The following is an 18311-nucleotide window of genomic DNA, read 5'->3' as shown; positions in this document are numbered from 1 at the left end:
ACTACTGGTTTGTGCTACTTGGACTACTGCTATTACTATATCATGGAGATTGGGGGATCTTTCATTGTTAAAGTGCCCCTTTTTTTTTCCCCTGTCTTTTGGGGTTTTTTATTTCTCGGTTTAATCTGTAAAAGAGAAAAAAAAAGGGAACTGATATAGTGCCACACCTCTTGGCTGTTGTCATTTCGGCACGTTCTCTTTCTCTCGTTTTTTTTTTCTTTCTTGTTCTATTTTACGATATTGTTGGTTTTATATTCTACCCAAAAAAAAAAAAAATATTTAAATGATTTTTTTTAATCTGTCCCATTTGAATTTAAATTTTTTTTTCAACGTTTATTATTTTTGTTTGTTGACATTGACTCGCGAGATCCGCACTACCGGAATTTCTCCCCTTTCAAATAAAGATACCTGCGAATTAGAAAGGGAAAAATGGATAACGAGTGCAAAAGAAGGTAGTAGCAGTTGTCTAATGAGGTGGGGAGTTGTTTTGTTTTTGGATGTCTCGTCGTGCTCGGTTTCATTTCGCCAATTAAAGTCGAATGCACACCAGGCTGAATGATACGGTTAGTTTTCTTCTACCTGTTACCTCGACGAAACGAAGAAGGAAAAATTGGATGAGGGGAGGATTTTGTTCAGAAAATGAAAAAAGAAACGCAACACGTTTGGCTTTTGTTTTTGCCTGCCGTGTTGTTTACACGTTCGTTTTCTTGCCGGTCTATAACATCAGCCATGACTAATGAGGGTCGGTATTTGGTGGTGCGGTCGTCTTACCTTTCCCCGGTCTCGTAACTTCGTTAGCTTCCCTCCCCCGTCTCTCTCTCTCTCTCTCTGCTTTCCCAGAGCATTGCGATGATGATTGGATTCGTTTTTATTACCTCGTTTTTGTTTCTATATTTTTTTGTTTCAAAGTAAAATGTCAAGATATCGGATAAAGTAGAGGAATCCATTTCAATTTGTTTGACTTTCCGCTGATGTTTCGTAACGCTTTCCGTCTGAATTTTTGTCATTTGTTATGGTGGATGACGACATCAAATGATTTGTAATGAACCGTCTTCTTCCCTTTTATCGCGTCATTGCCAAATTCATTTCGCCCCTTTGATTGGCGCCCTCTTAGCGCTACGCGTACATGCGCTCGCACTTCAATAATATTACGAGTAGCCTAACGTAGAAACAGGGCCGTAAGACAATCAGGTTAAAATCAGTTTAAATAAAGGGAAATAAAAAAAATTGTCAATCAATTTCTGAATGATGAAAAGCGTGAATGATGTTACGTACTGGCGCGCCAAACGGTCGGGTTGTATAGGCCTAACTCTTACAGGGTGTTCCACAATTTTAAATTTTTTTTTCTCCTGGGAGCCCGTCTCCAGCTGACTGCAAATGACATTTTGTGTTCAAAGTCATGTCAAATCACGGTTCGTGTCACGTTTCAGTCCGCCATCTGGAACCTGTCGCAGTCGTCACGCCGACGAACGGCCAGGGCGTGCCGCTTCGGCCGTAAAAACCGATGAAATCCGATTGGCAAGACATAGATTTTTTTATTTCTTCTGTTAAAGATTTGGCTTTGCTCTTTATCGCAATTAATTTCATTTCTTAATGTTGAAAGGGGGGAGGGGAGAAAGAAAACTGTTGGCCGTTGATTGGCTATACATGTGGACTGGGCCATTATAGTTTGACAATTTGAGTTAAAAGTGCCTCTTTGTTTGTTGTTTTTTTTTTCTTTTCTAATTGAAAAGATAAAGGCAGCCATCTTTTCGTTCGCTTGGCCGCGCCAAAATGAACCTAATCACACGCAAGCACACGGTGACTTGTTCTAATAGGAATGGAAGGGGCGAAGAAAAGAAGAAACGACGACGATGGCGACTCTTTTTCTTTTCTCTTTTTTTCCGGCCGTCAATACCAGAAAACGAGTTGGGGAGCCCGGGCGAAAATGATAATTAAAAAGAAAAAAGAAAAAAGAAGAAGAAGAAGAAGAAAAAAATGGGTAGAAGGATAGAAAAAAGTCAGAGTAGCAGAAGACGGAACAAAAGCCTTATGTTTAGTGTATAGAGAGTGAATTGTAAGAGGGACGACTCGTGCATAAAGAATCGGCCTTTTTCCCTAATCAAAATGAATGTGTTTTCGTCCGTTTCTCTTCCTTGGCTCCTGTTTTGTGCCCTTTATTCAGTGCCGTGCGTCAAGAACTTTCCATTCGATACGTCTGTTACTTCGCAACACGCAAAAACGGCTGACCGTTCAAGCGCCTTGTTTTTTTTTTCTTTCTAAGACCTCGACTGTTGTGATGAACTGCGACGAGCAGACCCGAATTTCTGTCACTCCCATGACTCGACTTTGACATTTTTTCCAAAATTATTATTGACGTCTACTCTGAATCGTCCGCGGAACGCCCTAAATCCGACGTCGATGACGTGGCACGCTCGGGGAAACAAAAATCAAATCCCCTCACAGAAATAAGAATTTGAATTTAAAATAATCGTTTAAAATAAATAAAAAAATGGAGAATAGAATAGAAAAAAAAAAGCGACGCCCGTTTCTCATTTGTTACGGATTGATGTTCTAGTGTGTGCGCGTGCTCGACGACGCCACCCCTCTTTCCAGAGCCAATCGGCTTATTATTTTTTCTTTTTTTTTTTCCTCTCTGCAGCTTTTTAGCTTTTGCCTTTTCTTTTTGCTTCTCCACAAATTGAAAAGCAGAGACGAACGAGGAAAAGAAGAGACTCCCTCCCACTGTGTATTTTTTTTATACTGTTCATCCGCTGCGTCTCTTTGAAAGTGCCGTTGACACGTCTATCGTCGGTCGTTAAGTTTTCCGAATCAATTCATTTATAGGAGACATGTGTATCTGTGTGCAGACGGACATGCATTGTTTAATGCGACCGTGGGCTCTTTCGGGAAAGTTGCAGGACCTTTTAGATGTTGTGATACACTCACTTTGGACTGAATCGTTTGAAAGACGATTGCCTTTCTCGTGTTTTGCTTAACATCGGGACAAAAGGGCAAAGGTCGCGAGTATAAAAAGCGCTCCTCGAGTTTTGTGCCACACGCTTTTACGCACAGCCATCATTTATTGAATGCCAGTTGATGTTTGTAGTCCATCCAGCGTGCACGGCAGTAGATTTGCTCTGCTACAAAATGTTTCTCTTTCTCTTGTTTGTTGTTACGAGAGTTTGTTTTTTAAATATAACGTTGGGGGGGGGGGGCGAATAATTTGGAATGCATGAAATCTGAATATTTCAAAAGATTATCGATAGTTAATGGACTAGCGTCGCGCGCGCCGTTGCAACATTTTTTTCTTTCTTCGTCTCGTTCGTTTTCCTCCCATTTTCGTTTGTGCATGCGCGTCGTTTCGTCTCTTTTCATATCTCCGCAAAACCTCCAAGCAAAAGGAGGCTGGGTTGCCGAGCGTCGTCGTCCTGATACGAAAAATAAAAATAAAAAACACACGCAGTCACATACTAAATAGAATTTCTTTTTTAAAAAACCAGCTGCTTTGTTTCTTTTTTTTTTTATTTTCACGAAACAAGTCACAAGCAGAATTAGGAATCGAGTGAAAAGGACGGATTATAAACATTTCGGCGCTTGGATATACGTACAAATAAAGACTTGAAAAGGACGACGGCCTGAATCAATCAACAAAAACCTCTTTCGTTCTAGGAGGGGGGGGGGAAGAGTTCGTGACGATGGCCGATTGTCGTGAAAAGAAGCTTCTTCTCCTTGTCTTCGTCTCTTTTTTTGGCTCTTGCACTCTGTCCGTACTAAGTCGTGAAAGAATCGCTCAGCCAGCTTCGATGTTGCGCTTAAAAGCGGGGGGGAAACGAGTGCTGTTTCCGGATAACGTCTGTTGAATTAAGGAAATCTAAATTTAAAATAAAAAACCAAATAAAAGTGGGGATCAAACAAGAAGATGGACGCCATTTGGCGCTTGAGCCGCAGGAAATCCGTCGCTGCCAACGAATAATCCTCTTCCTTTTTTCTTTTTCATCAACATTTTTCTAAATATTTAAAGTATTTCACATCGTTCGTTGTATATTCATCGGTTAACGGCACGCATGTACCAGTAGGTCACGTGATTCTTCAGCGTCTATTTTCATTCCGTCTCGTCCAGCTGGCCAACTACACCCCCGTCCAGCCCCCCTCTTAACACAGACAGATATTTTATTATTATTATTTATTTCTTTGTTTAGCTTTTTTTATTTCTTTATAGTTTACTGGGTGACTGATAATCTCTGCTTCTACGCTGTTCGGCTCTTTGGTCATCGTAGGCTTTACAGTTGTATTTGAAAATAAAAAAAAGGGGGCTGGGAGTTATAGCGAAGGGTAGAAGAGGGGGGGGGGGACATCTCGGCGTAAAACCAGTTCTTTTTCTATTGACGACAAATCGAGATAATAATAAAAAAAATAATGGGGGGAGAGGCAATTCGATCGTCGTCATCACCGTATGCAAATGCGATGCGTACATGCAGATAATCTACGTGTAGTTTTATGTCTATAGCCCCAACTGTGAAACATTGTCGCTATTCTTTGGCCGCCTTTCAATCAATGACGAGCTCGGTCTATTCAATTTTTTTCAATTTTATTTCTGTTGCATCATCGCCGGCTCGACCGGTTTGTCCGCTATACAAGTTTACTGCTCTTAAAAAGAATAGCAACGGATTGTTGCGTGTTCCACCGATTGGATTTTGTTTTTTCCCTCTTGTGCGATTCAGTTTGCTCCGGGCGCCTTCGGTCCCACATTGCGATGACCGTGTGAAATCAAAGCCAAGCTCAAAAATGATCAGAGAGAGAGGAAAGAGAGTCGATCAAATGGGGAGCCAGGAGGTCTGGTCGACTCATGTCTCGATGGCCCCCTCCCGATATGCAGATGAGCAAGAGGACAGAGGCATTTTCTGCTTTGCATTTTTTTTTTCTCTTCTTCGTCGGCGTCCCCCCGTTTTCTTTCTCTTCCGATAGTGCCACGTCATCGAAACATTTCCATACGCAATGGACACGTTTAGTTGCGTATATGTCTCTCAGCCGTGGATTTAAAAGAATGGAAACGGCCATGTTTTATTTTTTTAATTTCTTTGACTTTGGTAACAGACACCTATACGATTTTTTGAAAAATAAAAATTTATTACGAGCACAGAGGGAGAGCGATGCCAATTATAATTCAAATATTTTTTAAATCTTGTTTTCGTTGTGAGGAGATACGTACGCGAGCAAATCACAAAGTCATGGCGCTTGATTGGCTTTGTTCGTAATGAACAAACGTGATGTTTAATTTTTCATTCTTTATCGTCCGCACCCCCCCCCTAAATTTGAATAAGAACAACAACAACAACAAATCAAAGTGTCAAATGAAAAGTCGTGCTCATGTCGCCCTCGTCCGCCGCCGATCCTGGACATGGACGCAAAAGAGTTCGATAGATTTCGAATCTATACGATGTGGCCGATGAGATTGGCGAGTAATAAGAAATGTTTCAAACGAAGGGAAGCAACAGCCACACAAAAATACGAATCTGCATATCCCAAAGACGTGTATACAGTACGCCCTGATGTCAAGTCGAAATGATTCGATGTCTGTACGAATAATTTAATTCAATTTTATTTGTTCTAAATGTGTTGTCGAGAGAAAAAAGGGGGGAAAGAAAACTGGGAACGGCTGCAAAAACTTGTGTTCGCTCTGTATCGTCGCGGCTTTCATAATTAACGCACAGCCTAGGGACGTCAGAAATGAAATAAAAAAAAGAGAGCGGCCCCCAAGTGGCTCTCATTAGCATGCGCTGGACGTCTTCACCTCTCCGTCATATGTGCAGCAAAACACGGCCCTCCCTCAAGTCAAAAATGATTGTGTATCGCTATCGGCCACCCTCCTCATTTTGAATTTCATTTTCCTTTTACAATCAGAAAAAAAAAATGTGATTTTAATGGTTTGACGAATCATATTTTCCCAGAAAATGAGCCAACTATTGTCTTCTCATTTGTTTATTTTTGATTCTTTCTTTGCCAGTTGGGTGGGGGGAAAAAAACCGGCTGCTAACGTTCCCATCATCTGCATTTGATGATGGGTGAATCGTCTTTGCTCTTTAAAAGAAAAAGAAAAAGTTTGGTGGGGTGGGGGAGGCGGACGACATTTAAAAGCAGCGCAAGAAAACGGAAGCTGTGAAGCCGCTTCTGACGATGAATAATGTACTCGTGTGTCAATGATGGCTGCCCCCTTTTTTCGTGTCTTTCTTTCTTCATTTTGACTAATACCCTTCCGCTTTTCTTTTCGTGGCGGCTTATTCTTTTCAAATGTCTTTTTGTTTTGATTCAAAAATTTCAAATCTGTTCTTTGTTTTTTTTTGGGTGCCTCTCGATTCAGGTGAAAGACCTTACCGTTGCCACGTGCCGGAATGCGGACGAGCCTTCATCCAGCTGTCGAATTTGCAGCAACACCTTCGCAATCACGATGCCCAGCTGGAGCGGGCCAAGAACAGGCCGTTTCAGTGCGCCATATGCGGCAAAGGCTTCGCCACCGAGTCCTCTCTGCGCACCCACACGGCCAAGGTAATCAAACTTTTTGTTTTTTGTTTTTTGTTTTTTTTTCACTCCTCATTTTTATGAAATTTGAATATAATTTCTCGCCCGTTGATTCGTTGGCGCATCCGATTTTCAAGTGATTTGTCTATTCGTTCATTGTTAATTGACGTTAGCTTTCGTTGTTCGTGTCTTTGTCTCGTCTTTTATGTGTGTGTGTTGCCCCTCCACCTACCCCCTACGCCGTGAAACCAATTGATAGTCGAAAAAGAGTCGTTGCGGTTTGAATTCTTCGTTGGAGGAAGACTCTGAATCGCGACGACATTCGCCACAGTGTCGAATGGTTCGTTGCCCCAATCCATTGGGTTTTGTTTGTTTTTTTTTTTAGTTCCGATTAGTTCTCTCGAAAAGGAGAAAATTATATGCAAATTAGACATTCCTTTTTTAATGTTGCGGCGCTCGCCGAAATCCCTCAAAGTTCCTCTCTCATATTTTTTTAGACTCTTTCGCTCCCGTTGTTACATCCTTTTCTTTGTTATTTAGAGTTTTGACTTTGGTATACAGCATCTATCGCCTCTTAACTTTTTACACATTGTCTAGTAGCTTTAAAAGTGTAGACTTGGTCGTCCTAGTAGCAGCAACATTGATTTTTCTTTGCCTTCTTTGCTCCCCTCGTTTTTATTTGAGCTCTTCTCTTTTCTACGCGCGTCTTGTGTGCAAACCCGCCCTTATCATAATATTCGTTTCTGCTTTCAACACACAACGTTCTAGTGCTCTACTTTTGTTTTGTTTTTTCAAATTCCGAGAGGCAGAAAAAGTGAGACGGAATTAAGAGAACGTAACAAAAAGAAATCATCAGTTAAATAATCAGGGGAGGGGGAAAAAAGCGGAAGAAATAAGTTATTCACTGTCTTGCCTCTCCATCTTCCCTTATTACTTAGTTATCCTGGCAGAGGAGGTAGTAGAGAGAGGGAGGGGGAAAAAAAAAAGATGGGAGGAGTTTTTATCATGCATCAAATAAATATATAGAAATGCAATGTTGGAGAGAAAAAGAGTCTAAACACAGGCTGCTCTAGGGGGGGGGTGGTGGTGGGCCAATGGCGCCCAGGATATGGGCAGAGAGCGGAAGCGGAACGCTCCACCCTCCCCTCCCTATCTACCACCAGCGCGCCAGCAATGGCGGCCCCATTTTTATGATGAGACTTCCTTTTTTTATTTCTCTTTCTTTCTCTCTCTTGTATTATATTCTTTTAAATATTTTTCTCTCTTTTTTTATGTCCTCCCCACTTTTATTTTTTCCTATTCGACCGACGTCATCAGCCCTGCCTGCTGTTATTGTTCCCTCCCATTTTTTCTCATCTCTCCCCTCCTTTTTTTTTATCCCTTCCTCCCTCCTTTTTGTTTTGTTCATTCTTTTTTTTTTCAACTATCACGAACGTTTTATTTCCTCCTCTCCGGCCCACGCATCCGACCCCACACGCCTGGCGAGGGGAAATGCAATAAATCAATTTTTATTATTATTTTTTTTTAAACCTCTCTTCTTTTTTAGGGCTGAGCCACTCAGTCCATTAAATAAAAAAGAATGGGGAAGAGAGAAAAAAAAAAAGAAAGAAGCCAACCAACAAAAAATGAGGGATGGGAAGCGACGCCGTTGACGCCGCTCTCCCATAGGCCTAACGAAACTGTTTCCCTCTCCCATACGCGTTGCGTCTGTTCTGTGGGGGTGTGTACATTTTTATTTTTTTCCAGACCTTTGCCCCGCTCTACCCCGCTCTACCCCGATCATTTCTTTATCTTTCTGACGATTCCCATAGGCCTACTAGTAATCAAGTCCTATAAAGTCCCTATTGTTTTCTATCAAATGAATTCAGTTTTGTTTTGTTTTTTTGTACTTTGACGTATAATGTAGTCGGTAGATTGATTAGTGCATGCCCCAATTTTCACGTACTTTCTATGTTGTCTACATGGAACGTATTGAAAGGTCTACTACAGACAGTTTGTATACGTTTAGTTGTATGCCTGTTATGATCCAAACAGGGACTCAATGAGCATCTTATATTAGTTTCTTCTTTGTATAAAAGATGACCAAACGTTTCATTCATTCATTCATCTCTTTTATTTCTCAATGATTTGCTCGTCCGTTTGATGTGCAGCACGCGGCCCTGATTGGCGGACCCAACACGACCTGCTGTTCTCTGTGCCACAAGCTCTTCCTCGGCAACGAGGCCCTCATGGAACACATGAAACACGTTCACAAAGACGTTGTGGCCGCCGCTTCGGCCGGCACGTCCTCCATGACCGGTAAGAAATGTAAACAAATTTTTCTTTTTGAATCTTCTCTCGGGGTCTTAAAAAAAAAAAAGAAATTGGAACACGTTCGCCCTTTTCTTGTGTGTGTGTGTGTGTGTGTGTGTCAGCATTTGTTTTATTTGCGGGAGGGGAGGAGGAGGAGGCCGATGAATAAATGGCGCTAGATCGAATGCACTTGTTCAGCCTACGCACGTAGTGACTACATTATCCACGTCACCAGGGGAGGGTTAGGGTAGGCGAGGGTAGACATTTTGAAAATGTCATTTTCGAACGTCTCTCGGCTATTTAATTGACCGGAAAAGAAAGGAGAAAGAAATCTGATTGATTCCATTTTGAAAGCGGCGACGGACCAAAGAGCGCGCGCGTGTGTAGGAGTAAGACTACGAGAAGACACAAAATAAAGATAAAGTTAAAAAGCAAAAAAAGGGCGGGAGGACGGATGGGTCGGTGGCTAAATACACCGCCAAAAAAGCAATCGGGACGAATAAGAATCTGCATAATTGAATTGTACCTAAACGTCTTGCCTTGATGCCTTCGCTTTTCTGCCTGATGTCTCTTCTTCTTCTTCTTCTTCTTTCGCCCTCATTTCATTTGACATGAAAAGAGGACCCAGTCGTCAATGAAGCATTTTTTTTGCTGCTGTTGTTGTAATTTTGCGCATAAAATGCTCGAGGGCATACATCCGAGATGTCCCTTTTTCTTCCCAGTCAAAGACGAAATGTTGCAGGGCGAGTCGAGTTGTGTAACTTTGAAAATAATAATAATAATAAAAAAAGAAAAAAAAATCGCACGCTTATGGTAATAACGACAGCGGTCTGCACGATTGTATACTCGGTCGTTAGCAGTCATTTACCGTCGGCCCGCTTAGTCGCTTGTGTGTAACGATCGAAATGTGTTTGGACCTAGGCGAAGTCAAAGACAATGGCGACTTTGAGACGCGTAATAGGCGACTTCAATTTTTACCTTCAGCTGTAAAAACAAAAACTGAAGGATTGATTGACTAATGTCCGGACAAAACGAATAAAGGGATTGGGGTTGGAACTCTCTGAAGCTCGAAAAGGGACGACGATAACTGCCAACTGTGTCTGTTACAATGTCCGTTTTTTTACATCGACATTCAGTGGCGACATCGGTGCCGTCTGATGTGGCCATACATGTGCGGTCTTGTTTTTCATGTTTTCATTTTCTTTTTTCTTTTTTATTCTTTTGCGGGGTGGGGTATTATATCCATGGCGTGTCTTCCCCTGCGTCCAAACAAAAAAGGGTCTAAACAAACAAGAATCAGATTAGGCATGGATGACGTCTAGGGCAAAGAAACCCTGTCGATATTCAAACCGTTTTTTCTTTCCCTTAATTTCATCATTAAAGTGGATAAAAATGACTGGACTAAGTAGATCCCATCCCTTTAAAAACAAAAGAAGAAAAATAAAAAACGGGATTTTTTTTTTAATTCAATTTGATTTAACGAGCATTGTACGTAGCCGAAATGAGAAGCTTACGTTGTTTTGTTTTTAAAGTCCGCATTGTGTAACATTTTGTTTTGAAAACTCTCCTCCTTTTATTATATATTTTTCTTTCTATTGTAAAAGAAGCGAAAACATTTGGGAAGCGTTTGAAAGAAAAGCTCTGGTTGGCTGACTGGGAGTATCCAGTAAAAACTTGCCTCTTTTTTTGTTGTGTTCCCCCCATGTTTTTTGTTATGTCGTAGAAAATGCGAGTCGTGTAGGCATAGGTCTCCTCGTTCATCAGCCAACACACACAGCGAAATAGGGAGATGGAAGCCGTAGATAATGAATTGATGCCGTAGCAACTACACATGTATATATACTGTGTATGTGTATAAATATAGCGCGCTCTGTTCGACGCCAGCCAGAGTTGCCCTCTCCAGGGTTAGGGAGGAAAGTGAAGAAGGGAAGTATTAAAAAGAACAAGTGAGAGAGATAATCAGAGAATAAGAAAAAGAAAACAAAAGGCAAAATGTGTATAAGGATAGAACGAATACTCTCAGGTAGATATATTAGGTAACAACCTGGGGGGGGGGGCTGTGTATCGTAGGCGCGCGAGATGTTCAATTTCAAATTGGGAGCAAGTGAAAAAGAAAACAAAACAAAACAAAAAGAGAAACCGGTTTTTTTTTGTGCTGATGGGGCGCTACTAGACTACACAAAGAGGTCGGACTGATTGCAATCCGACTGAGTGCGATAGCGTCGCGAAAGAATTGCGTTTTTAATCGCAATTATTCAATCCTTTGTGTCTCACTCGTTTGGACGCTAATGGCGCTCGACAAAAATATGCTAAATAAATAACTAGAATAAAAATGTATGTAGTTTAGCGTGAATAGGAAAGGGTGTAAGAGAGCAGCGTCGGCGTCGTGACAATCTTTTAAATTTTGTTTCTTGAAAGGAAGAAATCAATGCGACCCAACCGGCAAAAAGGGGCTAGACAAAAAAAGGCCTTTTTTGTTTTGTTTTGTTTTTAAATTTTTTTTTGTTTCTCCATGTGATGAAATGGAAAAAGGGGGACTGTAAAGAAAATGAAAAAAATCGAATGAGACTACGTAAAAGGAATAAAAGAAATGCAAAAGTTAAAAAAAAAAAAGAGGAAGCGTCGCTAGCGTCTACTCGGATGAAAGCGTCGCGACGCCCCGTTTTTCTCTTATTTTTATTATTATTATTATTATTATTATTTATTTCTCTTTCTGCGCTCTGGCAGTCCATTCCGACAACTTGATTAAAAAGTCCCCTCCGTCCCCCCTCTTCTTCTTCTCCCTTTTGATTCCATTTCTTTTGCTCTCTAAGCTCTTTCTCCTTTCCCCTTGTAAAACTCGCTTCTTTCTTTTACACACACACACGCACACGCACACACATATATTTTTCCGTTTCGTTTCCTCCTTCTTCTTTGGTTTTTCAGCCTATAGGCAAACAGATGTCGTGATTCCCTTTTTGAACGAAAATAGCTGCGCAAATTCAGCACGCCGAGCTATTTACACAATGCCCTCCCCCATTGGCTGCGTGCTGCTACACAACATGAATCATTCGAATCATCTCTCTTTCTCTTGATGTATACGTAAAAAGTCGCCACACACACACACACACACAGAAATGAAACGAATGAAATGCAAAGAGAGAGAAGAGAAAGAGATCAATATTTCGTTGTGTATACTGTTGCGCCTTAACACAATACGGCCGCCTATTTCAACGTTAAATTGACGGCCGATTGCGCCTTAGTTTTTCCGTTTGATGTACAGTCGGTCGGCAGATTGACGGCCTGTTCAGAGATTAGGGCATCGAGTGACCAAATCAGCGATAATGAAACTACATTTGATTCCAATTGAATTCGAATTGAAATGATTTCATTTGATAACGGCAAATAGGCGAAGGATCGGCGGCGACTAGCGAAAGTTCGGCCGGCTCGTCGATGTTGATGCCCCATCAGCACAGTCTGCTTCCGTCGCTGGCCCATCACGTCCACCAGCAACAACAGTCGGCGTCGGTGTCGTCTCTGCTGGCGTCGCAACAACATCAACAACAATCGAACGCGCACCAGCAGCAGCAAATTAGCAGTAGCAGCAGCCTGTCGGCGTCGCTGAGCGGCCTGGGCGTCGCGTCGGACGTGATCAACGGCCTGGGCAGTTTGACGGGCGGCGTAGGTGGCGGATGGGCCGTTTCGGCTCCGGCGCCCAGCGCCGTCAAGCGCCGAGCACCGACGCACGCCTGTCCAGTGTGCGGCAAACACTACGTCAACGAGGGCAGCCTGCGCAAACATCTGGCCGCTCATCCGGAGACGGCCCACATCACCTCCGCCCTGCGCATGTGGCCCTGCTCCATCTGTCCGGCTGTCTTTCCACACGAAACCGGTAAGAGAAGTCTCTCTTCCTTTCTTTTTTTTTTTCGCAATTTTGATTTCGATTTTAAAAGCGAGTAGACTCGAATTTCGAATAGACCCTGTGCAACTGCTATTCTTTCACGCATGGCTGCAAGCAAAGGCTGTTGGACCGGTTTTGTTTTTTTGTTTCTTGTTGTTTTTCCAATGGAATATAAGAGGGGAGGATGAAGGGGTAGGCTTGACCGGTTTCCATTGAAACACAATGGACGTTCGTTGGGCGCTGCTTGTGTTCCAATGTCAATAAAACACATTTTCCAATCGGGGAAATGAAAAAAATAAATAAATAGCCAAACTGAAAGAATGAAACCCCTTCTGTTGTGGTTTAGTTGTAGAGATTATTTTTTTTTTAAACGAACTTGCTGGGCCGCCCTATTTTGTGTGTGTGTGTGCGCATTGTATGGCCGTTTCATACTGGCCTTTGCGTTTCTCATAATAGCGGCAGCTGTATTATGCGTACGTGAGCTATGATTCGTCGCGCGCCGACGGCCATGTTTGCTGTCAAACATGGAGAAACAAAAAACAAAACAAAAAAAAAACAAATTGCGGCTACCACACATCCGACTGGGTAACAACGTTCGTTATTACTACACGGTCACACGAAAAAGGGCCGATCGTAAATTTTCGTCCGTCTAAAATTCAGTTGAAATGATCAAGGCTTTATTGATTGAAACGCTGACTCTGTGTCGCCCTCTCTCTCTCATTTTTTTAAATTTATTGAACATGAAAACACATGTGGTTCAGTCAATCTCGCTGGACTGGTTAACCCATAAACTTTTTTGTGGGGTCTATCCATCAAATGGTTGAGCCAATTTCAAAATCTTTAATATATTTCCCTCCTTTTTTAAAATAAAAAATTTTTGTTCTCTTCCTGCTTCTCCGTGTCTCGCTATATTATCAAAGAGTTTTCTTCCCTTGGCTGCCTATTTACATAATCAGCATAATGTATCATGTTTTGGCCTTGCCGGTTCGTTCCTGTGGTCGAATCGCTTTTTAAACTGAGACACACACACACACACACACACAGATAGGGAAAGGGAAAGGGAAGCGAGGCAAGGCTTTCCGACTGTTTCCTTCTTCGGTCTACTCTAAATTATGTACACACACACATATTTTTTATTTTTTTTTTATTTTTCATCAAATAAATATTCGAAATGATGACATGGACGTGTACCGTCACAACGGAGAGACTAGAAAATGGTGAAGGCGGGCAAGTTGTTATTATGTATAATCTAATGCACTACCACTAGCAATCAGCTACGAATGGCATTTTTGTGTGATTCAATTAAGTGGCGCAACGGACATGCATCAGAACGATTTACCTGCTGACTTTGCTCCTTTTCTTTCTTCTTCTTTATATACCTCGACGTTTACGTGTGTGTTTCCGCTCGGCGATGTACATCCATCAATAATTCTCCCCCCTTTTTTATTATTGGTCGTGTTTTGTTTGTTTTTTTAAATTTCAAGTGACTGTGTTACCTTCATGTTTAACCTTTTTTTTGTTTGTTTTTCAATTAAAAAAAACCAAAATCTTTAGGCCTATTAACTCACATGGAACAAATGCGCATGGAACCGAAACATCAATTTGCTGCCCAGTACATGCTGTCGAGAGCGGCTGCCGAGCGGCGATTTCGAGAGCGAGGAGATTCACCTGGACCGGGCCCTTCGGCTGGCGCGACGAGTCATCATTCCGATGCTGATTCCGGACACGGCACGGCCGGAGCCGCGGGTCTTGAAGCCACATCGACTGGAACGGGAGCCAGTCCGGCTGTCGCGGTAGCTGCAGCTCCTAGTCCGGCTACAGGGCCGTCTTCGGCTCACGCCAGTGTCATGAACAACAACAACAATCGGCTGACGAGTCCGAGCGGATCGTTGGGGCGAACAGCCACCGGATCGGCCATGAATTTGGGCTCTTCTCAATCAGTTGGTTTCGGCCAAGGGGCGGCCATGTCAGTGCAACAACTCAACGACGCCATGCAGCAACAACAACAACAGGGAGGGGCAGCAGCAGCAGCAGCTGCAGCAGCTAATGGTAACAATGGTGCTGTGGATATGGAACAGGATGACTCTTCCAGCGCGGCGCTGACGGCCGAAGAAGCGGCCGTGGCACGTCGCCTCCAAGCGGCCGGAGTGGAAGCTGTTTTGAGATTGGCCGCTGCGTCGGCGTCGGGTGCCCATAGCCACGGCAGTGGTATTCACCATTCATCGGCTTCTGTCGGTTACACGGACTCCAGGCTGGAACAGGCCATCCGGCTGCACCAAGCGCTGGGTTTCGCTCTGCCTGGCCAGCCGCATCCGGCCCTACACCTCCACCAGCAGCAAATACAGTTCCAGCAGCAGCAGCAGCAACAGCAGCAGCAACAACAACAGCAGCAGCAGCAGCAACAGCAACATCACCAGCAGCAGCAGCAGCAACATCATCAGCAGCAGAGTTTGCAGCAGCAACAACAGCAACAACAATCTCAGCACCATCTGGTTGGCCAGCACCTATCGTCTCAGGCGGCCTACCACCAACATCAGCAGACCAGCCAACATCACTTGCAACAACAGCAACACCAGCAGACTCCGCATTGATACGAAGTCGTTTGTTGACGTCGTCCCAGTTTGGAACGAGAGACATCAGAAAACTGCACAAAATTCAATGGAAAAAAAAAAAAAGGCAAATGTTTTTAAACGTATTCAAATTGTATTGTTTCCCACATTATTGTTTATCATTTTCTCGTTTTTTTGTTGTGAAGATTTCGAATTTCCTGAATAAGGAATGAAAGAAACAAAACAAAACAAACTCGAAACCTAATCGTGCACGGTTCAATGTCCCTTTGTAAAGTGTCAATTCAAGAACATTTTTTTTTTTTTTTTTTTTCTAATGAAAAGAAGAAGAAAAATAAGATTTAATAGTAATAATCGTCTATTTGTTTCGCGGTAAAACTCTCACGTTCGTCGCGCCTTGACTCAAAGTGTCTCTCTCATCCCACTGTTTCTTTTTCTTTTCTTTTTTTTCAATTCCCTGTCCTCCCCAAGTTGATTCAATCGTGTCTGTGTGTGTGTGTTTGCATTAGGAGGGAAGAGGAAGCCGATGTAATCTGTTTTCCTCCGGAATGAAAGCAAAGAGAACAAGATAGGAAGAACGTGTCTGCCAAGACATCCAGCAGCTTCTACAATATGCTGTTTTCAACAACAACAAAAAAGGTGGGGGGAGATCATTTGATTTCTTTGAAACGAAACCGAGTTGTGTGTTCTCTTTTAAAAAAAAAAAAAAAATGTTATGTTTCATCATACTTTACTTGTACCTATACCGGGCCACTATCCGATGTCATGGCTAGATTATTTGTGTAACTGATATATTTCTGTGTTTTTTTGTTTGTTTTTTTCTAAATCCTGGTCTCTCTAGATGTCTCGACTCTCCTATTGCATCTTTTCAAAAACAAAAACAAAAAAACAGTGAATTGTATATCATAAGCATGGCGTTAAGTTTTAAGGCCCTTGTCCTTTTATAATGACGTCCCAAACGGTTTCAAACCTTTTTCATTCAATCGGCATTTTTTTTTTGCCAATCATAGACTGGTATCGTAACAAAAGAAGAACAGGACCGGTGTTTACTCTCTCTGCCTCTGATCTTTAAAAGAAAAACACCAAAATTCGGCTCATTTGATAGGGACGTTTCAATCCAACAGGCAGACCAATGCGATACGACGGGTACTTGTAGACGGACACACTTTGAAATCATTATGCCTATATTCTTTGTACGAAAGCAGACTTTACTTGTTGACGAGACGGACGATAGAGCACCTATTTTATCCTACAGTCTAGCCCTTATTCGAACATTGTCAATTGTTTTTGTTATTATTATTATTGCCATTATTATTATTACTATTATCATCAGTAATTTTTATTTTCAATTCTTTTAACGTAAAGTATATCGATTCCTCCACCCCTGCCTGATTGAATTGCTTTGCCTTTGCTGGTAATCAGATGCCGACGGAGATTGTGCTCCCTCTCACGGCACCTCTCTAAAACATTTTACTTAACTTCGTTCAACAATTGCTCTGCTGTCCACTCCGATCCTAACGCTTTTTTTTTTTCCTATCCGAGACAATCATGGAAGTCCAGGATTTGTAAAAGAAAAACAGAAACATAAGTCGTCGATTCAATGATAAGTTAACACTACCTGTTATTTTTTTCCCATCCTTTTCCTCAGTTTTGCTTCAAACTCAACTTCTCCCGGTGACGTGAACAAAAAGTTTTAAAAATTTCTTTATTTAGCGCGGATCTCAAAATGAATTTCCCATTTTAAATAGTTTCAGTCGTTCATAACGCCCAATACTTTCGTTTAGTCTCCCGGTAAAGAAAAATAAAAGCTCTATTAAAAACATACGTACGTACACTTAAAATATCAAGGCCAATAAATAAAAAAAAAAAAGAAAAAATTTGAATTATGTGAAGAAAAAAATAATGCGGAATTTTTCTTTCACAATCGCGATCGTCAGTTTCGGATATGTCCCTCACCTTTTCGTCGTATTATATATTATAATTGAAATGAGAAGAAAAAAAATTACTAGTGGAATTGTGCTGTCCACATAACTCAAATTGTGTGTCTTTTATGTTGGATGAGAAAAAAATTGATTTAAAATCCTGCGCGTCCCAGTTTCGAATCGGCGCATTCTCCCCATCCAATCCAATGATTGATGGCTACCCCAATACGCCCATTGCGCAGCCATTGATTCAAATTCTAGTAAGTCTATTTCTTAACGTTTTCGAATTCTTTGCCCTCCTCTCCTGTCTGACAAAAAAAAAATAAATATGACACAATTTGATTCGTGCGAGCTTGAAGCTGGATCTCGATGGTGTAACTGATTGTGTATGTAAATGATGCTAAAAAGCAAATGCCGAGACTAGAAAAAAACAAACAAAAAATTCGTGAAAGTGCGTCGTGAAAGGAAACAAACAAAAATGGTCCCGTTTATTATAAATATAAAAAAAAAAAAAAAAAGTAAAAGCCTGTTGCCATGTTCTTTTCGTAAACTCTTGGAAGGAGACAAAAACCCAATGTTCACGTACATTTTTCATCGGGGAAAAATGGAAAAACAAAAAAGACATTTTCAAAGCTTTGTATTACGTTCGTGTCATAATCTTGCGTTAAAAAAAAAATGTATCTTTTTCTCTCCCTGCCCCCCGCCATCCAAAAAAGATGTGTTTGATAGCTGCCGACAACACTGTTACGTCTTCAATTTTTTTGTTTTTCCTCCACTACACAGCCGTTTGTCCCTCTTTTTGTCGACTTGTGTTACATCGTGGCCCACAAAAGGTAAAAAAACAAAACAACAAACAGTATGAACATTTTCTCATCAAAATCTTATGGCTCTGTGTTCCTACATACGTTAGCCCCTCCCCATTTTTGTGCGCAATTTTTATTTTATTATTTTTTATCTTTTTGTTCACTGTGTCTGTCTCGTTGATCGTGTCCGTGTAATAGTTGACAAGACAAGTGGAATAAACGAAAATTGAAAAAAAAAAAAAGTGTGTGAATCTTTAATCCTTTTTCTCCCATTGAATTGCAGTGAACGAATCAGGCCATTTTATTTTGCATAAATCTGGCACAGGAATTCCATCACTCTGACGCCACC

At 41.7% G+C, this 18311-nt stretch overlaps 1 protein-coding gene across 7 annotated transcripts in view; it reads left to right on the top strand.

The window, feature by feature from the left end:
* LOC116918771 (zinc finger protein 91) overlaps positions 1 to 18204 on the top strand; it is a 111025-nt gene extending 92821 nt beyond the window's left edge. For 5 of the 7 annotated variants that reach the window (XM_045166895.1, XM_032924533.2, XM_032924536.2 and 2 more), the window contains 5 exons: positions 6341 to 6525; positions 6758 to 6838; positions 8649 to 8805; positions 12179 to 12661; positions 14225 to 18204. In XM_045166895.1, coding sequence (XP_045022830.1) covers positions 6341 to 6525; positions 6758 to 6838; positions 8649 to 8805; positions 12179 to 12661; positions 14225 to 15261 — 1943 coding nt within the window. In that variant the 3' untranslated portion in view covers positions 15262 to 18204. The remainder of the gene's footprint in view (positions 1 to 6340; positions 6526 to 6757; positions 6839 to 8648; positions 8806 to 12178; positions 12662 to 14224) is intronic. The other 2 variants (XM_032924534.2, XM_045166897.1) reach the window with 2 other exon arrangements.
* The last annotated feature ends 107 nt before the right edge of the window (positions 18205 to 18311 follow it).

This window comes from Daphnia magna, unplaced genomic scaffold, assembly GCF_020631705.1.
Source record: "Daphnia magna isolate NIES unplaced genomic scaffold, ASM2063170v1.1 Dm_contigs114, whole genome shotgun sequence".
NCBI lineage: Eukaryota > Metazoa > Arthropoda > Branchiopoda > Diplostraca > Daphniidae > Daphnia > Daphnia magna.
Note: the sequence above shows the minus strand (reverse complement) of the source record. Positions and strands in the feature narration are given on the sequence as shown.